This window comes from Megalobrama amblycephala, linkage group LG18 (assembly GCF_018812025.1).
Source record: "Megalobrama amblycephala isolate DHTTF-2021 linkage group LG18, ASM1881202v1, whole genome shotgun sequence".
Taxonomy (NCBI): domain Eukaryota; kingdom Metazoa; phylum Chordata; class Actinopteri; order Cypriniformes; family Xenocyprididae; genus Megalobrama; species Megalobrama amblycephala.
The window spans coordinates 38,306,317-38,324,609 of record NC_063061.1 but is presented as its reverse complement, the minus strand read 5'-3'; the positions used below and the strand labels follow the sequence as shown (position 1 = coordinate 38,324,609).

The following is an 18,293-nucleotide window of genomic DNA, read 5'->3' as shown; positions in this document are numbered from 1 at the left end:
GCATATTTGAATGATTTCTGAAGGATCATGTGACACTGAAGACTGGAGTAATGATGCTGAAAATTCAGCTTTTCACAGAAATAAATTACACTTTACTATATATTCACATAGAAAACAGCTGTTTAAATTGTAAAAATATTTTAAAAAATTTACTGTATTTTTGATCAAATAAATGCAGCCTTGGTGAGCAGAAAAGACTCATTTAAAAATACTATATGATCCAAACTTTGGCAGCTCAGACAGCGTTGATTTCCCGTTTCCCCGCGTCCGCTGGCCGGCCCCCAGCCTGATGTGTGAACAATTATGAGTGCGTTAAACCGTGTGCCATATTTCAAATATGAATATGTAAAAGGAAATTGTATATGACCTAGGAAGTGAGGCGTAAAAACTCCAGGCTGGTTTAAAAGCGGAGCACTTGCTCTCTCCGAACGGAGATCTTGGCACACGGTTTCCTCTCTGGAAAGCCCAGCCAAACAGTTAATGAGGTGCTGAGTGCTGTAAAATATGAAAAAGAACATTATAAATAACAGCACTGTGGATCAGAGATGATTATTTGTGAATGGCATCCAGAAGGAATGAATCATGATGCGTTTTTCATCCCGCCGGAGCTCTTACAGAAATACTTCCATGGACTTTCACACATGTATAGGGTAATAGTGTGTGTTTTACTACCTTAGCATTTTATATAGTTCACTTACAGCGGTGGTACTTTTACATGAGAAAAATATCATATTTGGGGCATTCACTATGGTAATATTGTGTTTGTGACCATACCATGTTTTTGGGGTACTATGGTAAAGTTTTTTAATGAAATGTATTTATTTATAGGCATGTACCATGATAATATTGTTTTGTTTTTTTTCTTCTTGTTTGAAATACTGTTTTGAATTATGTTTATTTTATTTTATACAATGAACATTGTGGGGTGTTAATACTGCAGTATTCTTTAAAATACCCTAGTTTAAAATTTCAATTAATTTTAATTTATTTTTAAAGAACATTTTATTTTATTTTATTTTATTTTATTTAGCCTAGACATTTTATTTTATTTTATTTATTTTTATTTTATTTTAGCCTAGACATTTAATTAATATTTTATTTTATTTTATTTTATTTTATTTTGGCCTAGACATTTTATTTTATTTTATTTTATTTTAGCCTAGACATTTAATTAATGTTTTATTTTATTTTATTTTGGCCTAGACATTTTATTTTATTTTATTTTAGCCTAGACATTTAATTAATATTTTATTTTATTTTATTTTATTTTGGCCTAGACATTTAATAAATATTTTATTTTATTTTATTTTGGCCTAGACATTTAATGAATATTTTATTTTATTTTTTTTATTTTTTTTGGCATGTAATTTTAATGAATATTTTATTTTGGCATGTAATTTTATTTTATTTTATTTTATTTTATTTTATTTTATTCCATGAAAATATTGTAGGGTTTGTTTGACATCTACCACACTAATACTGCAGTATTCTTTGAAATACCCTCGGCCTAGAGTAATAAATATCTGAATTTAACAGTATATGAATATGATAAACATTCTTTACCATATTTTATATCAAAGTACCATAGTTTTTTCTCCATATAATTTTAATGAAGTGTTTTCAGAAGCTTTATTGTGTGTAAATGTGGCTCGGCGTCTCACAGGACCTGAAGGAAAACTTTCTGCCGTCTTAGTGAAGTAGACATTTACAGGCTTGTCAAATCTGTGCCCATTAGTCGCAGTGTCTTTCCCAGCGATGTCATTTCCTGGAAGCAGCGAAGCGTGAAACAAGCCTCTCTGCTCTGGTTAAAATTCACCAGCCTTAACCAGATCAAGCCACCCATGCACAGAGTCAGTGTGGGCAGAGAGACGTCCCAAATCGAGCTTTTGTTTTGTCTTCCCTCTCCTCACATATCCAGTCTGACCAGCTGTCTGGAACCAACTCTATAACTCTATTCATCCTCCCACCGTCACTCTCTGCTTCTCAAACACACATATATATATATATTCTGTTGTTCTCATATCCTCTGAAACTGAAGTGACATGATTACACCGTCAAACTGCTGTCAGATTCATGCGGCAATTTTAATTCAGAAGTTTAACTGTGTGGGTAATGTTCAGGTGGTCTGACTGTCTGTTTGAGTTGATATTGAGCGCGGTTGGAGACGTGACGGTGGTGATGTTCCTCACTGACGGTGTGTTTGTGCTCTCCAGCTCTCTCCGGCGGCCTGCAGGGTCAGAGCACCTCGTCTGTGAGCTCAGAGATCAAATCTGAAGATGAAGGAGACGAGAATCTACAGGACAGCAAATCTCTGGACAACAAGAAGGACGACATGGACAAGGATCTGAAAGCTATAGAGAGGTCAAGATCTAGGTAAACTGTACCGTGAGCATCGCTTCATTCAAACGCCGTCTGGACTTTGATGAAGTGACGCGTGTTCTGAGAGGCAGCTAAACGCACAGATGACAAACCCAACCAAAACTCAACCCGAAACACACACACACACACACGTGCAGTCAGGAAAACCACATCAAAACAAGTATTTAATGTCTCATTTGATAACTTTAGCTAATGCATTAACCAGGGTTAATATATTTAACTCAAAATAAAACCATAAAAAAGTTGCTTTAAATAAAATAAATGTTAACTAAAATTAATTTATTTCTCTTTTTCATTTTGTTTTTATGTATTAAAATAACTAAAACTAAAAATTAATGAAAACAAATATATAGAAATATAAAAAAACTTTAAATGCAATAAACATTAACTGAAATAAAATAATATATATATAAAAAAAAATATTTTATTATTTTTATTTTATTTTTGATGTACTAAAATAACTAAAACCAAAACTGAAATAAAAATAATTAAAAACTTTAAACACGTTTAAAAAAAAAAAAAAAAACGTATAAAAATGAAAATAAAATAACTACAATTTGAATGAAAACTTGAATTGCAAAATTAATACTGAAAATATAAAACTGAAGAAAACTATTTAGACAAATTAAAAAAAATCTTTTTATGCAATAAACTTTCACTAAATTAGAATTTAGAATTTAAATTTTAAATTAGAATTCACTAAATTAGAATTATAAAAAAACTTTAAATTATTTTATTTTGGCAAGTTGCACAAGCAAAATTTCTTTATTTTATTTTATTTTATTTTTTTAATTTAATTTAATTTAATTTTATTGATGTACTAAAATAACTAAAGCCAAAATTGAAATAAAAATTATTAAAAACTATATGGACACATTTAAAAAAAAAAAAAAAAAACATAAAAATGAAAACAAAATAACTGAAATTTGAATTGAAAAATGAATACTGAAAATATAAAACTAAAAATTAATAATGCAATAAACATTAACTAAAATAAAATCAAATTTTATATATATATATATATATATATATATATAAACTTAAACTTATTTTATTTTGGCAAGTTGCACAAGCAAAATGTCTTTATTTTATTTTATACTTTGATATACTAAAATAACTAAAAGCAAAACTAAAATAAATCTAATAAAACACATTACAAAAAGTATAAAAATGACAACAAAATAACTAAAACTTGAATGCAAACATGAATTGAAAAATTAATATTGAAAATATAAAAATAAAAAAGAATTCAAATAACACCCAACAATATTACAGAAAGGATTTATTATAATACACACATAATCAACAGTTGCTCATGTGAGTCTTGTTTACATTTGCATCACTTTTAACAACCAGTTCTTCATAATTGTTGACGAAGCATGTATAATTAGTCTGAAACGATCAGTGAGTAAGACACATTTGGGTTGATCAGCATCTCCTCTGGTCTTGAGCCGGATTTTAGCTGTTTCTCATCTCACATGAGAGTAGGGCACGTCCTGGTTCCCAAATTCATCCCAACATTCCCAGACATTTCCAGGATAAACGCCTGACAGGGTTTATAGGTTTCCACCTGGAATGACCAATTCGACTCATTCGATTCAAATTTCAAGAGACGAACTTTATGACCTGAAGTGTGATTTCTGATCTTAAATTATCTTAAATTTGATGTACTTTTTGTATTATCTTTTTATATACTTTTTATATTCCATTTATCTAGAATTTTATAGACTTTTTAATGTATTTTATACTTTTTATATACTATATATATATATAGTATTTTATACACTTTTTAAAATTATTATATCTTTTTATATACTTTTTATATTCCCTTCATCTAGAATTTTCTAGACTTTTTTTAACTTTTACATCTTTTTACATACTTGACATATTAAGTATTTTATATATATTTTTTTAATCTATTATACATGTACATTAAATATCTGTAATTTTAGAGTTTTTATATTTTATAAACGTGTCCAGGTCTGATATGGTGACGTCGCTCTCTGATGTCACTCAGTGTTTCGTGTCTTTAACCCTCACAATCCCACGCTTCGCTCCACAGCAACAACGACGACGAGGACCTGACGCCGGAGCAGAAGCTGGAGCGGGAGAAGGAGCGGCGGATGGCGAATAACGCCCGTGAGCGTCTGCGCGTGCGGGACATCAACGAGGCCTTCAAAGAGCTGGGCCGCATGGTGCAGCTCCACCTGAAGAGCGACAAACCCCAGACCAAACTGCTCATCCTGCACCAGGCCGTCGCCGTCATCCTGAGTCTGGAGCAGCAGGTCCGAGGTCAGTGTCTACTGCAGACTCTACATTCTACTGTATCCCACAATGCAGTGCTCTCCACTTGACCTTTTCCAGCATGGCATACACACCAGAAAGTATATCACTTATGAATATCTTTTCGTTTGCTCGAACTGCAAAAGGTTCTTTCATTTTCCTCAAAATTGGATTTTTGCAAATATGATTAATATAGTAATTATTTATAGTAGTTAATATGTCAAAATAATATTTATAACTTATTTTATTTACAATAATAAAAAAATAAAGTATTTTTATATTATTTATATTTAATAAAATAACAATAGAGTTATATATATATATATATATATATATATATATATATATATATATATATATTATGATTAATAATTATAAATATTATTTTTCAATTATATAGTCTTTTACAATATATATTTTTTATAATGGTTAATATAGTAATTATTTATAATTAATATGTTAAAATAATATATTTTATATTATTATATATACACAAATTCATATTATTATCATTTTATTATATATTCTTAATATAAATATAACTATTTTATAATAATTAATAATGTAATGATTTCTGATTAATGTCAAAATAATATTGTTTTAATATTATTTTATTTACAATGAGATAAAAATAAACAATTATATATTATTTATATTTAATCAAATGATAATATATTTTAGAATATTATATATAAATATAAACAATTTTATTGTTAATATAAATATAACTATTTTATAATAATTAATAAAGTAATTATTTATAATTAATGTCAAAATAATATTTGTTTAATATTATTTTATTTACAAAAAATAAACAATTTAATATTATTTAATCAAATAATAATATATATTATATTATATATAAATATAAACAATTTTATATTATAAATATTATTTTTATATAATTAATCATTATAAATAATATGAATAATATATAAATAATATAATTATAAAATTATTTTTCATTGATATACATAAGACGTTTACACTATAAAAATGATTTTTATAATATAGTAATTATTTATTATAATAAATATGTTGAAATATTTATATTTATTATTTTATTTACAATATTAAAAATAAACATTTATATTTAAATGTAATAATATAATAATATATTGTGTGTTTGTATGTATGTGTGTGTATATATATATATAAAATTGAATTTCATTATTATTGTTTTATATGATTAATCATTATAAATAATATTATTTTTCAGTGATATTATAAATATTAAAGTCTTTCACACTATAAAAATATTATTTTATTTACAATCTTTTGAAACATATATATCATTATTGTTTTATATGATTAATCATAAATAATATTATTTTTCAATTATATCATAAATATTAAAAAGTCTTTTACACTATAAACATAATTTTTACAAGTTGTAAATTAAACAAAAATTATGGAAATACGGTTTACAAGAAAAATTCTACGTTTCACATTTACATAATTTCACAATTATTAGTGAAATGTGCTAAAGTAAATCCTTCACCGGTTGTTTTTCAGTGTATATAAAACTCTTTCTGTTTATAAGATTATATCCGTCAGCTCTCAGACGAGCTTCTGTTTGGCCGTAATGACACTTTAGTCCCTCATGATGGCGGCGTATCAGCTAAATAAGGACGCTGTTCAGCAGTTCACCAGGATCAGATCAACACGTGCACTCGAGTGACTCTGTGTTTGTTCCCGTTCCAGAGCGGAATCTGAATCCAAAGGCGGCGTGTCTGAAGAGACGAGAAGAAGAGAAGGTGTCGTCGGACGGCCCTCCTCTCTCATTGGCCGGTTCCCACCACGGCATGGGCGAGGCGTCCAATCCCATGGGACAAATGTAAAGAGCCACACTCCCCGTAAATGGTCAGAATATTTCACTCTACACTAATCTGCTGTTGTACATGTCCCATGATGTGCCTTTAACCCAAACCAAAATCTCAATTCGGCTAAACCAAGCTTGTTCACTACTAACACTATCTGCAATCACTTGTTTTGTCTCAAATTTTGGCACAATAAACAGAATTATTGGGCAAAGTGATGCAGAACGTTTGGATTTCCCCTGATTGGTCACATGCCACTTTAACTTAACGGACTGGTTTTCTGTGTGGCAACAAAAACAAAACCTCATAACCTCTAAAAGTGTAAAAATGGGCGCATTTTAACAACAGATTGGCCGTATGTGTGGGTTATAATGTGTACATATAGATTTTGATTTCAAACTATATAGACTTTACTATACTAACTATTATTAATTCACAATATATATTTAATTAATAAAGCCAAAGATGTTTGTACACAATGCACATTTGAACATTTAAAGGTACATGTACACAATATCACTGACCATTTCATTCAGAAGTTTATATGTTTTATTCTTCACATTGTTTGTTTGTTTGGGTTTTTTAATACTTGTGTGTGCATAAAGCTGAAAAGTGCAATGTTCACATTGCATTATGGGTGTGAACAGATACATGCGGTTCCAAAGGTTCGTGTTCCCCGTGTAAATGACTGTAATGTGCTGTTAATGAGTTTACAACTTATAATTAAGGTACAACTAAAGGTGCGAATTAAACCCGGTTCATTCATCTTCTCGTTCATTTGCATAATTTATGATAGACAAAAAACATTCTCCGAAAGTACAAAGATATTTTTAAAGATCACATTTTTAGAGGCATACATTGAAAGGAAAAAACGGTGTAGAAACAAGTTTCACTCAGAAATTGCTAGTAAACTAATTGCAAATAGCAAAAAACACTGAATTAAATGTGAAATGTTGAAGTAGAAAGACTGAAGCTGTGATGATAACGCGATGAAACATGACAAATTGTGCTGACATAATTTACAGAGAAACTATGCAAACCAATGGAATATTAATAACTGATTGTTTTTCTATGCACTTATTTTTTGCATAATAAAACCAAATCTGTAGCTGTAGTTTGCCTCTTTTTTGTCACATAATTTTGTTAGATAAATACCTAAACCAACTTTTGTTCTTCCTTCATATTTAACTCCCTGAGGTCTGAAAACGCGCCGGCGCGTTTTGCAGGAATTTTTTTCACATTTTTATACACACTGCCCTCCAAAAGTTTGTAAACGCCCTAGAAAAGTGGGGTTTTGGACAATATTGGCATGAATCCTTTTTAATTTGTGATAATTTTGCACTGATAACGAACAACACAAACTATGAAAACATATTTTTATTATATAAACAGTTTATGCATAGAAAAAACTTACATTTTCTATTCATCAAAATATCCAGCATTAGCAGCTATCTGACCTAAACTGGGTTCTGATTGGTTCATTGTATTCTGAACTTAATTGTCAATCAATTGTTGAAGCTATTAAGGTGTGCTGACCCAAACATCTTTTACAAACCTGGGTCAAGTTTAATCCAGTAACAGCATCACAGCTGGCAAAGGGGCATGTCTGACTTTGACATGAATATATTGACATTATTATGGAATCAAAATGAAAATGATTATTGCTGGTCTTCAATGATAATGTCAAGTTACTGTAATGTTTTTGCACCAAAAAATGATCAGGATTTATGCTGATATCGTCCAAAACCACACTTTGCCAGGGGTGTTTCCAAACTTTTGGAGGGCAGTGTATATATAATATTTTTCTCATATTTTCATGGTTTAATTGAACTTGTAGGGTCACTACTGTACTTTATTAATCTTTGTTTTATTTAAATCTTTGAAAAATCTTTTTTTGACATTGTCCTGACAGGTCGTATTTTTCTCCAAAATCAACAGAAAAAAAAGAATGAAGAAATTATATTTTGTATTCAGAATATGAAGCCTATTATTAGGACCAATAAGTTGTTTTGCATGACATTATATCATTATATATATCAGTAGCTGTGTGATATGGCAGTATATCAGCACGGCTGTGATTCGGTCGTAGGTAATAACAGCGTGGCTCCATTACTAATTCTAAAACGTCACTTTAAAACTAGTAACGAACTGATGTTGAGTCCCTCCATTGAAACTCATTGTATTTTGTACAGTATTATTGAGAGAGAGAGAGAGCGAGCATTACCTGTCTGATATCCACCTTATTCCTGACTAGCCTACTGTGTTTCGAATTATGGGTTGCACTTCCGGTTTGGGGAACTTCCATTTAAAAAGACTGAAACAAATTGTTTCAGATCATAAGGTTGCCCTACAAATAAAGCTTATCCGTCAGTTTGACTGAATGAGCTGTCAATGTTTCTTTCATGTTTTATTTTCAGACATCATGAGAATAACGTAATGCTTGGTATTTTAACGTAACGTTATAACAAGAATATCTATGGCAAAAGCTCTTTTCAGTCACTGCTTTCTATCCTCCCGATTATTTTATTTTGTCCATTTGTATTCCGCTGTAATAGTATGAATAAGGACAACATATACTGCACATTTGTGGTCTGTTCTCCCAATATAATTTATGATATATCCCATTAATAATTCACTGGAATGCACGAAGAATCTCTCGTTTTTCTCCTCAAAGCCTCACGTCTCTTTCCAGGTTTGTTTTCACAGGTAAATACAATTTATTATCTGTAAACATGATGGAAATCACTTTGAAACAGTATCACGCAATGCTAAAGTTAATTAACATTTTTTTTATTACATAATACAGATATATATCATTATAGTTATATTTAACCCGTCCGTTATTGCTGTGGAAAGAATCACGCTTTTTCATGGTCTGTTGAAAGTACCTTGTTGATGCTTTTACACTTTAAATGTCCTTTTAATGTTCGTTGGTTGAAGGGTGAGTAGAATAATGTCATCTCATTGTACCCAGTTTAAAAAATAAAACGCATTACTGCATTACACTGACTGTTTACAGCTTAATGGAAGTTACAGCCATAATTTGCGCAAAGCATCATGGGGCGTTGGAATAAGGTGGATAACATTCATTCTTCAGGTCGATGTCCATAATATTAACGTTATATCCCATTAAAAAACAAACAAAACAAAAAAAAAACGTTTGAATGTTTACTGAGGAAAACGATCTTTGTTTTTGTCCTTTTTTTTTTCCTAACAGTGCTAAAACAACATCCTTTGTTTACAAAAGTCCCTTTCAATGTAAAAGTCTCTTGCTCATTCACTCGTAAAGTTTGCTGCCATCTAATGGCGTATTAGTGTAACTTTCACTCAATTCATATTACACACTAATGGACCTTTTCTCAATACCAAATACAACGTATTATTTATATAAAAAAATATTTATTGAACAACAATATTTAAATTAACAACATTATCCATTATAAATGACAATAGGAAATAAACACAACTGTACAATTCAGTCAAACGTACAAAAGCAGTGCTCTACAGGATGTGAGTTAAATATAGCCTTAATATTAAATTATTAACATATCCCAATTCAATTTGCTCGGGAACAAATAATAGATTAATAAGACCAAAGATTGCCTGTTTTATGTACCCAAAATGATATATATAATTATATCTCCTGTTTAACCACTATAAGAGCCAGCGAAGCACTGGCCGAGATGAAGCTGTTCTCAGCGGGTACTCGAGCTCTAATGGCCTGGAGCTCGCATCTCAAAAAACGTCTAAACAAATTGTAAAATAGGTGCTATGATTAAATATGAGTCACATATTTCAGGTCTAAACTACTACATTCTTGCCTAAAAACTCTTAAAACTACAGTTCGTGGTACAACAAGTGTAGTATTTGTTAAAAATACGGTGCATTTGCTCGGCCGCCATAACAGTCACTTCAAGCGGAGTGATACAAACGATGAAACAGTAGGATGCTGTGCTGTGCTGTTATCACTAGAATATCACACGGCTATCAGCCAATCAGATTCGAGAACCAGAAAGAACTGTTTTATAAATATATATATATATCCTTAAACTGTGTAGAATCATAATGCATCACTAGAAAGAGATTCACTTTTTATATTGAACCTCAGATCAACGCACATTTACTAGGGATTTTTTAAATAACAGTATTTAGGTCAACATTTCTTGTATCGCATTTAAATTTTGCTGCTTTTAATACAAGAAATCATTGTGTCCATAAAGTATTATTTTCATTACCGTCTTATATTAATGAGAATACTTTTATTTATGTTTTTTGCATGACAGTAATGAGGGTTTTTTTTCCATTACACAATCAATGATTAAGAAGGAAAATCTACGGAGCCCCTAAAGGGACACATGGTGATGGAAAAGATTATGAGAAAAATCATAGTAAATGATTTTGCATTCCCTCGCAAATGTTTTGCACTGCCCTGAGAAACATGTGTGAGAGGACGTGAAAACATTTTTGAAATGCCTCCCATCTCATATTTTTTCCATCATTTTTCTAGTGTGTTTGCGATACTTTACCATATGAATGTATGTATATGTAGCCTACTATATGTTAACTTCCCCTTCTCTCTCTGTCCGTCCATCTTTCAGGTCAAAGCTGCCAGAATTCATCAAAATGATGAGCGACCACTTCCTTTGACAGAGTCATTTCTGCCCTGAACGTCAGTCAAACAATCAGTGAATCAATCAAACTTCCATCTGACCGACCAACTTCTATGTGTTCCTGTTCCCGACTGCGTCACGCCATCTGAGGATATATATACTGTAAATGAGTCACGTGGGATGGCTGTCCATATCTTCCTCCGAGCATTCCCTGTTCAAAAAGAAGACGTTTTTATGTACACACACACACACACACATACACACACACAAGATTTGAAAGGTGCAGACGGAGGATTCTTCAAACATATCATGAAGTTGTACAGACGTTTGGAGGTGTCGAGACCAGCCCTCTGATTTCAATGGCAATCCTGTCCACACTGTGGAACTTTTGTAGCTGTGCCTCACGGAACTCCTCGTGGAAGAACAGAATTCTGAAATTCCGAATCAGAATCGGGACGAGAGGGGCTGTCAATCAAACGCATTCGACGGAATTAGGCTGTAGAATTTCACAAAACCGTTTGCAATAATGTTATTTCAGTTCTTTTCGAGAAGCTGACAGGGACGTCAAACTGTTTTGAAACCAGCAGACCCCGACAGAGAAGGTTTAGAGGCCGTTCCTTCACCGGTTCGGGCGCATTTTACGAACGCCCGTCTGTCAGCGAACGCAGCTTTGCTCTTGAAGACCTCGCGGTCACTTCAGAGGTTGTGAGCAGACGCGCTTTAATAGCCGCAGCAGGTCATTTCTCTCCGTTTTTTTGTTCGTTCTCTAGCCATCTCCTCTCCTCGAGCCCTCCCGGACCCCGAAGATGCAATTTTAACATGACTAAACTTCAACCAATGTGCCTTTTAGAGCTCATATCATCACACAACTGGAGGAGAACATTATCAGAACTTTCTAGGATGCAAGCTTAGGAAAACGTTAGTCATTAGGTCTATGCAGTCAGGCGTTTTACGGCCTGGGATTTAAAAAAAAAAAAGTAAAAAGGTAAAAAAAGTATTTTTTTGGATAAACTGTATTTAATGTACTGTATGGCTATATGTAATTAGAAGGTGTGTCCACCCCCTCGTGGCTCCACCCACAGCCCCGCCCACCTGTCACGTCGTTATTGAGCATTGTATTATAGATATCCGCTTTTATGAATACTGGCTTGTTGTTGAGCCGCTGTAGTCCTCAGTACAAATGTGTGGTTGTACGTGTAAAATGGCTTTTCTTCTTTTTTTATCTCTCTATTCTTTGTCTGTACTGGTTTCTCTGTCAAAAAAAGGAAAAAATATGATTACGAAGCCGCGGGTGATCTGTGAGGATCGGCGGCGGTTTTATCGACGCAATCAACGGGAGGCACTGAAAGTGGACAAAAAAGTCTATTAGAAAATCGCTATATATAAATGTAGAAATATATACAGTATATAAACAAAGGAGAGTCCGGCGGAAAGGAGAGTTCACGAGGATTGATGTTTCTTTCTTTCCGGAGACGTCCGGTATCCGCTCCGAGACACGTGACTCTGTTGTGATATTTTTCAAAATGTCGGCGCGATCCTAAAGGCGCCTCCGCGGGACCGAAGTGTCGTCCGCTCCCGCTACAGCTGCGGCCGGCAAGGGAAACACGGACATTTGTAAATTGTATGCAACAAATGCAAACTTACCATTATTTTGAAATTGTGTATGTAAAAGTTATATTTTTACATGTAGGCTGTTGTTATTTTGTGTTTAGAAATGCGTTGTATCAGTTTTTTTCTTTCTTTCTTTTTTTTTTTTTTTTTTTTTTGGAAAAAAATAATTCATTGTGTGTTGAAACGTGTCACATTGAAAATGTAGTGAGAACAAAAGCAAAAAAAAAAAAAAGATTATGTTTATATTTCTGGGAACATTTTTTTCTTTTCTAAAGGTGGGTGGTGGGGGTCGGGAATCAAAGCTATATGATAATTCTCTCATCCTCTTTCATCATGACATTGTCATTTTTAATTCAGTATTTTCTGTGTAAATAGAAGTCACGAGCAGGGTTGACGACGTTTGTTTACTGCCGTTCCCTGCCGTTGATCATGTGGCCTGGTCAAGACGTGATTGATTAGCGTTTAACGTGTGTCAACAATCAGACCTTAATTTCCGTTATCACTTTTTGTAAAGAGACTTGTGACACATCGCTGAAAGAATCGACTCGACTCGACTTTAAAACGACGACTCGGATGTGCTGCGCATTTGCCACCGGCCCTCACGCTCAAAAAATACTTGGGCCTAAATTTAAGATTGATCTATATGAATTGCATATAAAATTTCCATGCCGTTTTAACAAACAAACAAACGTAATGCAATGCATATTTGTCTGTCATGCATAAATGAAACAAGTCAGATTTCTGTAACAGTACTAATAAATTAAATTTGTTTATATTTTTATCAATAAATCCAATGTTTCAATCTCATACATTTTAACTAACTCAATATCGCTTGTTCCTCAGCTAGCCACATTTTATATATTAACGGGCTATATGAAGAATTCAGAAACCCTTGTTATTAGCGACACCTGTGGCTGTTAAGAGAACTTACTGCTCGTGCACAAGAGACTGAATGCAATGCCCCGATATACTCATGCAAAGACTATAGTCATAGAAAAACATGAATGGGAGAAACTGCAACGCGCAAAATGGCGCAATACTTCCCGCCTTGCAAGTAAAAGAGCCAATCGCTGATTGATAAAGTCATTGCGTCACTGCAGCTGCCGTTAGAAGCTCCGGGACTGCACATGCGCATTGGCTCGTCTAGCCTGAAAAATACGCTTTTTTAACGCTATTTGAGCATAAGAAACAACATTTATGGGACAGTTCGTGTCAGATTTTGTTGCTGATCTGAAATATGTTATTTAATTGTGAGTTTGCCGAGCAGTTTTTGAGATTTCAGGATTCCCCCATTCAAATAGAGAGGATTTGGTCAAATATGGCGCCGAGTCCTTGAAAGGGACACAGCAAAGATGTTTTTTTTTTATTCTTTGCTTAGAAGTAAAAATAAGTTACTTGGCTTTGCATTGATAAAACGAACATCCGACTCCATCCACGCTGAGAGCGACGTTTAGATGAATATGTAAATATTGCTGCGCTAACCACGAAAAAAATGACTGTTGAAACAGTAGTTCAGAAAACATGTGATCGTAACTATATAGATATGTTTGCGCGAGCTCTGCAACTCACCGGCGTCATGTCGACAGATGAGGTAATTAAAATTACACTTATGATAGTTTGATTATAAAGTAGCCTATATTTTAGACTTATATAGGTCTGGCTTTATGAGACTATAGTTTGAATTAATCCCCTTTCTTTGCATGACACATTGTGATTACAGTACAGGCATTATCGGCGCACATAAACATCACATTCTTTTGATTTTCCTGGCAAAAACGTCCAGAGGGTTTTTTTTTTTTAATTATTATTATTACATTAAAAAAGTCTTTAGGCGTTCACAGACAAGTCGAGGAAGGTCTCGTTTTTTAAGTTTACTTACAAGCTGTTACCACAATGGCTATAAAAAGCGATTAATGCATGAACATTCTTTAAATCAAATGAAATGTATGCAAATACTTAATACAGACTGACAAATATGCATTGCATTAAGTTTTTTAGGTTATTGTTAAAACTGTAAATGCATGGAAAATTTACTTCAATTCAAATACATTCATATTAAAGATTAAGCCTAAACATTTTCGCAACATGCACAATGTCAGTTTTTCTACTTTATTTTTCAGGTTCAAAAAGACACTCCAGCAAAAGCCTAGTATTGACAAGTGTGGTACATCTGTACTTTTGCATTGCTTCAGACATGCTAGTGTTCTTGTCCTTCAGTAAATTTTGAACATCTGAAGTTGTATTTTGCCAGTGCTAAAGATGTTTGACTAATTCTCTCCTTGTGCCACATCATGTTGTTGTAGCCAATTGAATTACTATGATTGCAGTGGAAAAGATGATGTTTTCCTCTTGGTTGTTCATAATGTACATACTTGTTCTTGCTTTTATGAACTGATTTTTTTTTAGTCAAATGCAAAACTGAACTGTAAGCGATCTTTTCCATCCTCAGAAAGCAACCCTGGGCAGTGTCATCTCTGTTTATTTAAGTGCTCCTCACATGGAGGATTGTGAGATAAAGATTATTTGACGCAAACAGCAACGTACAACTGGTCTTTGCTGATTTCTCAACGTGTTGGTCGTGCTCAGCGGCTCGACGCGTCTGCGCTTTGTGCTTCGTGTCATGGGGGGGAAGCGTTTTCTTTCTGTCACTTGAGTGTGATTTCAATAAAGAGAGTCGCTCAAATCATCCTCGATATCCACTGCCAGATGAAGCTCGCTGACATTTTTACCATTCAGTAAATTGGGTCAATCCAACTTTAACACACACAAGCCAACAATGAAGGGTTGCACTGCATATAATCAGTGTTTCTGTCATGTTTTCAGGTAAAAAAAAAAAAGTTTAATAATGAGTTTGAGGTTAGACTACCTGTCCATTGGAAACTTGTTCGAAAACAGTCATTATTTGTGTCCTTTTGACATGCTTCACCTTTAAAACAATATGCATTTACTTGAGAAGCTAAATTGCATAACATATTAACTTGAATAGTTAATTTTTTCTTATATTGGCAAATAGTTTTTTTCTTAATTTACGCATACAAATTTTAAGAAAGAAAATGCAAGGGATATTCTATGAAAACAGGTCTACTGAATATGCAAACCCTACATAACTAGTCTTCCACACGAGTTCGTTTTTGACGGTTAACTTTCACATCATGTAAGGTGAGAAAAAACTGGAATGAGGTCAAAGAAAAAGTCAAATCGAGATGACAAATGTAATTCCAGATTTAAGAGCTTCATAATTGTGAGCATGTCCAAGCACAACACAGCGATACAGGAGGAATGAAATATCAATAAGTCAAGCCGGTTTCTGTGTTTCTTTGCCGTCGAGCTTGTGCAGTGGTTTAAACATGTTTATAGACGTAATGGTGATTATTTATGAACCGTGGCCTTTTTTATTCTTGTTACTTGTGATGCAACTAAGTGAAAAATCGTGACCATCAGAGAATCACCGTGTACCAGTGCCTGGATTTTTGTTATAAAGCTTCTTTTGTCTAGTGCATTTTTGCTATGAAATAGACGAGTGCAGCCTATTCTAAAGAAAAATGTCAAGTACATTTCAAATCAAACTATATTTGGCGTATATTTTACAGTTTGCGATCCTTTTATACCAGTGATGTTGACAAAATAAGAGAAAACTACACCAACGGTGCACACGTCTGAATCGAGACTGTTCACTTTGTAGATTTTTTGGAATCATTCAGAGTAAAAGTTTACTTTATTTTGCTATTTAAAGTGTTGATTTCGAGACGAAGGATGAGTTGATGTGTTTGACGAGAGAAACGAAGCAGTGATTCAAAACTCACACTAAAGGCCCGTTCACACCAAAAACGATAACTATATTAGCGTCCACAGCACCGGCATTTTGTCGTCTGTCGCTTTAAATTCTCGCGGTCTTTTCTGACTGGCTGTCAATGTTTTTATCGTTCATCAGCTGGAAATAAAATCATTCTGAAAGTGATTCCAACGATATAGTTCCTCTGTGTTTTTATCATTATAGTTGTGGACTTTAGATCAATTTTTAGAATCGTTTTCTTCATAGTTACCGTTCTTGGTGTGAACAGGCCTTTACATGTCCTGTCAAATGTGTGTCGCACTGTGTGTGTGTGTGTGTGTGTTTATTCATTTTTTTCTGATTTATTTTTTTATTTGTTTGTTTTATGTTGTAATTGTTATTTCAGACAGCGTCTGAGCAGGTTTTGTGCAAGAGTGTCGTTTTCTCTAAAGTTCATCCTCCATCTTCACCTGTTTGTTCTCATCCTGTAATGATTTCATGTACACGACCGTCTGTAGCAATAAATGTGCCATTTTTATGACCTACCGTTTTCAGAACTCCTGGTTTGTTTAGTTTGTTTGTTTTAAGTGTACATTTTAGATAACAAATGCAGCCAAAACTGGTTTAGATATATTAACCAAAGAACTATCATATAATATCATCAGGAATATTTAAGAATTGCAAACATCTTTAAAAGACTTGTCATTCATGGTTTTCTTCTTTAAAGACATTTAAATCCAGACTAAATAGACTAAAAACCATTTAATTGTATTGCATCTAGAGATGCACTGATGTATCGGCCAATAATTGGTATCGGCTGATAAAAGCTATTATTTTCAGCCATCGGCCCATTGTTTAAAAACAGCCGATGATCAGGGCCGATTATATCCTGTTAATCAAAACAAAAGGGGGCGGAAAAAACGCGTAAGACTGAAACTCATACTGTGCGTGAAGAAAATCTCTATTGTGTTGAATTTATTGCAAGTTGACACAACAATAACACATTAACAGTCAAAAAATAGTTACATAAAAGCAGGCTCTTTTTGACCCTATGAATCATCCATAGTTCAGACCAGGGTTGCCAAATCCGGGTTTTTTCCCTACACCAAACATTAATTGTAGCTCAATTCCCATCCAATAATCGCAAAGAACTTTGTGTTTTGTTACTTCTGATAAGAAACAAAGTCTCATCTTTCAAATTCTGTCCATTTTATCATGAAATTCAAACAATAAATGGCGTTTTGACGCTCTTAAATGTGGCGTGACAGATCGCCTCAAGTCAAGCGGCAGCGCAAGTGTTTTCATCCACTTTAATAGAAATTATAGCATGAAAAACATGCATGAACATCAAAAGGTATGTTGAAAGATACAGCACAACTTAGCGAAATCCGTATCATGTCTCAAGTAATCACTCAATGTGTGTTTCACCTGCGGAAAGACGTCAATAAGCAAGCAAATTTTATTTATATAGCACTTTTTTATAAACAAGTTAATGCAATTCAAAGTAAATAAATCAGCTTCAGAACAATATTTCAATTAATGTTGCATTTACCTCGGGAAAGATATCCAATGTTCACAGTTCGTTATTTTGCTATAATAAAAACACTAGAGAGGAGTTTATACTGTTAATTATATATGTGTTAAACAAGTGTTTAGTAGCTATACAAATATGTTTTTATTTGAGTGTAATTATCTGAAAATAAATAGAATAGGCGTACTTCTCTTGTTAATTTTAACTTCTGATATTATATTGTACCAAATGAGAGGGTTCCCTGTATAGTTTGCAGAATTATTGTTTTAGAGATTTTTTTCCCTTAA

The 18,293-nt window shown here is 33.0% G+C and overlaps 1 protein-coding gene across 8 annotated transcripts in view; it reads left to right on the top strand.

Moving 5' to 3' along the window:
• LOC125252597 (transcription factor 4-like) overlaps positions 1-12,946 on the top strand; it is a 179,629-nt gene extending 166,683 nt beyond the window's left edge. For 5 of the 8 annotated variants that reach the window (XM_048166028.1, XM_048166027.1, XM_048166032.1 and 2 more), the window contains 4 exons: positions 2,214-2,361; positions 4,442-4,671; positions 6,367-6,499; positions 11,081-12,946. In XM_048166028.1, the coding sequence (XP_048021985.1) occupies positions 2,214-2,361; positions 4,442-4,671; positions 6,367-6,499; positions 11,081-11,129 (560 nt within the window). In that variant the 3' untranslated portion in view covers positions 11,130-12,946. Of the gene's footprint in view, positions 1-2,213; positions 2,362-4,441; positions 4,672-6,366; positions 6,526-11,080 lie in introns of all 8 variants that reach the window. The other 3 variants (XM_048166034.1, XM_048166029.1, XM_048166033.1) reach the window with 1 other exon arrangement.
• Positions 12,947-18,293: the final 5,347 nt, after the last annotated feature.